General features: G+C 53.6%; 1 protein-coding gene across 1 annotated transcript in view; it reads right to left on the bottom strand.

Annotated features, from left to right (window-relative positions):
- The window catches only part of MFSD2B (major facilitator superfamily domain containing 2B), a 10,624-nt gene extending 9,833 nt beyond the window's left edge, over positions 1-791 (bottom strand). The window contains exons 1-2 of the mRNA XM_021713500.1: positions 712-791; positions 110-230 (exon numbers count right to left, since the gene is read on the bottom strand). Coding sequence (XP_021569175.1) covers positions 110-230; positions 712-791 — 201 coding nt within the window. The remainder of the gene's footprint in view (positions 1-109; positions 231-711) is intronic.
- Positions 792-2,521: the final 1,730 nt, after the last annotated feature.

The raw sequence follows: 2,521 nt of genomic DNA, 5'->3' as shown, positions 1-2,521 counted from the left end.
TAGGCTGTCCACCGGGGGGGGGGTGGCCACGGAAATACGGGTGGGGATATGAGGGCCATACCCCAAGGAAGATGCAAGCAGGGGACCCTGGGCTGCTGCCCACACTCACCTGTGCTACGTCAAGCAGGAAGAGCTGCAGGTAAAAGGCCGAGGCGCTGGAGGCCACCTGGTTGGGGACCCCCCCAATGCCATAGCATAGCTTCGTACAGAAAGAGAGGCGACCGGCTCTGCTGTCCTGGAGGAAACACTGGAACTAAGCCGCTAGCCCCACAGACACAGAACCACTCCCCACACCCATGACTTCCATAAGCATCCAGGTCCCTATCTTGTGGGCATTTCTAGCCACCTCTCAGCCCCATTTTGCCCCCAAACCATCCCAAGAGGAAGCGAGACAGGAGAAAAAAAAAGATCCCAAGCTATGACCTCTAAACATTTCCAGGAGGAAGTTCTTCCTCCCTTCCTTCCCCGTGCTGCCTGCCACAGGCCACTTGAATCTACTGAGTCAGCTGGGCAGAACCTACTGCTGGTCAGGAGACCCCGTTTTGAGCTCTCTCTTTGCCATCTACTCCCTGTGTGACCTCAACAAAGCACTTCATCTCCCTAAGCCTGTGCTCCTCATCTGTCAAGTGCCGTGTCCTGCCAGCCGCACAAGGTTGTTCTGCTGAATAAACGAGGCGGGGGTTCCAGAGCTGACTGTTGGGTGTTCAGGACCTTTGCCGGCCGTTGCTGACCCGCAGCCTGAAGTCAGCTGTGGTGAGAGAATCTGTCCCACAGAAGTCAGCAAACAGCATGGACCGGAGCTCCCCCACCCCCCGAGACCGTTGGCCAGCCCCCACTGAAACAAAGTGATGCTCATGAGCCCGGATGTATACATGTCACAAGCCCTGGTCGTCCAGCACACTCCGGGCTGGAATATTCCAGGGCCTGCTCTGAGGGCGCCTGACAGCTTAGCATGGTCAAACACAGCTCGATTTCCACTCCATTGTCTAAACCAGTTCCCAGGCCCGTTGTCCCCCTGGCATCAATGGTCTCTGGGCTCCCTCCGTGGCTCAGGCCACAGGCCCAGGGGTCAGCCTTGACTCCCCCTTTCCAGACTCTATCAGTGAGCACCCCCCACGTGGCTTCTCTGCTTCTGCTCTCGCCTCTACGATCCACTCTCACCCAGCAGCCAGTGGGCTTGTAATAACGTAAATCAGACCCTGTCTCCACTCTGCTTAAAACTCCAACAGCTTGCCGTTATGGTCTGAGTAAAACGCAAAGTCCTCACTATAACTAAAGGGCCCAGCCCTCCCCACCCAACCCACATCACCTCAAATGATCCTAAAAATGCCCAAGCCTGTTGCTGCCTCAGGACCTTGGCACTTCCGGTTCCTTCTGCCGAAAAGGCTCTTCTGTGTCTTGGAAGAGCTGACTCCTTGTCACTTGTTTGAACTTAAATGTCAGTTCCTCAGAGAGGCATTCCCTGACCACCCAAGTCTTTCTCTCAGTTGTACTTACTGCCTGGTATATTCTCATTTACTCTCTGACTCTCCTCACCCGAATGTAAGCTCTCTGAGAGCATGAACTATAACTTTTCTTTAACCATGGTTTCTTCAGGACCTAGAACAATGCTTGGTATCTAGTAGGTGCCCAGTATATATCTGTTGAGGCAATAAATGGTCATGGAAATGCTGTGAGAGTCGTTTCTTCTCTCTCGTCCTTCGCTTGGAGGAAGTCTTCACCCGTTTCCGTATCTTGCGGGACACAACGAAAGCAAGCTGTTTTGAAGGGAAGGCCTTCCAGATAAACGTTTATCGCGCTTTGCACACTCTACCTACCCACAGTACAAAACCACATTCGAGACAGGATGCGTTCTCCTTTTCTGACATTTGTATGAACATTATTTCCACTTCCAGAAAACTTTAAACAGGCCAAATCCAGCATGACAGACCTCCCCTCACCATGACGGGACCCTTGTTTCCCCCTAAATGGGCCTACCAAGTCTTAGACGGCGCTTGAAAGAAACTCCAGGTCAAACTAGACGTACAGGACAGTTATGGGGTCTTGGGTCACAGTTATGATGGTTTTCCCTGTTTAAGTCATAAGCTCTTCAGAGTTTTACAATGAGACAGACTCGTATTCAAACTCTGTGTCTGCCCTTTCTAGCCGTGTGACCTAGGGCCAGGTCCTCAGCCTGTCTGAGCTTCCGTGTCCCCCCATGTAAGATCATGCACCTTGCAGGGTTGTGAGAATTAACGGCTGGCTCTTCACGGCAATGTTAGTCTTCCCTCTCGCCCTGCATTTCTGAATTTCCCTGGGAAATGAGAGAGCCCAGTGCTTATCTGTCTATCGCAACTTCTTTCTTGGGGGAGGCAAATTCCTTGCTCTGAGGTGCCTGACAGGAGGCTCCAGGCAAGATGGGGGGATTGAGGCGGTGGTCAGGGGAGGCCACAGAAGTCTCATTCCGGCTGGCCCCAGCAGCCAGGACAGAGGCTCCCACCCCCGGTGCAGCACGGCCTCCCCGCCCAGCGCGAGACCCAGC

The sequence above is a fragment of the Carlito syrichta genome, unplaced genomic scaffold (genome assembly GCF_000164805.1).
Source record: "Carlito syrichta isolate Samal-C Ts95f unplaced genomic scaffold, Tarsius_syrichta-2.0.1 Scaffold304574, whole genome shotgun sequence".
Classification (NCBI taxonomy): Eukaryota; Metazoa; Chordata; class Mammalia; order Primates; family Tarsiidae; genus Carlito; species Carlito syrichta.
Note: the sequence above shows the minus strand (reverse complement) of the source record. Positions and strands in the feature narration are given on the sequence as shown.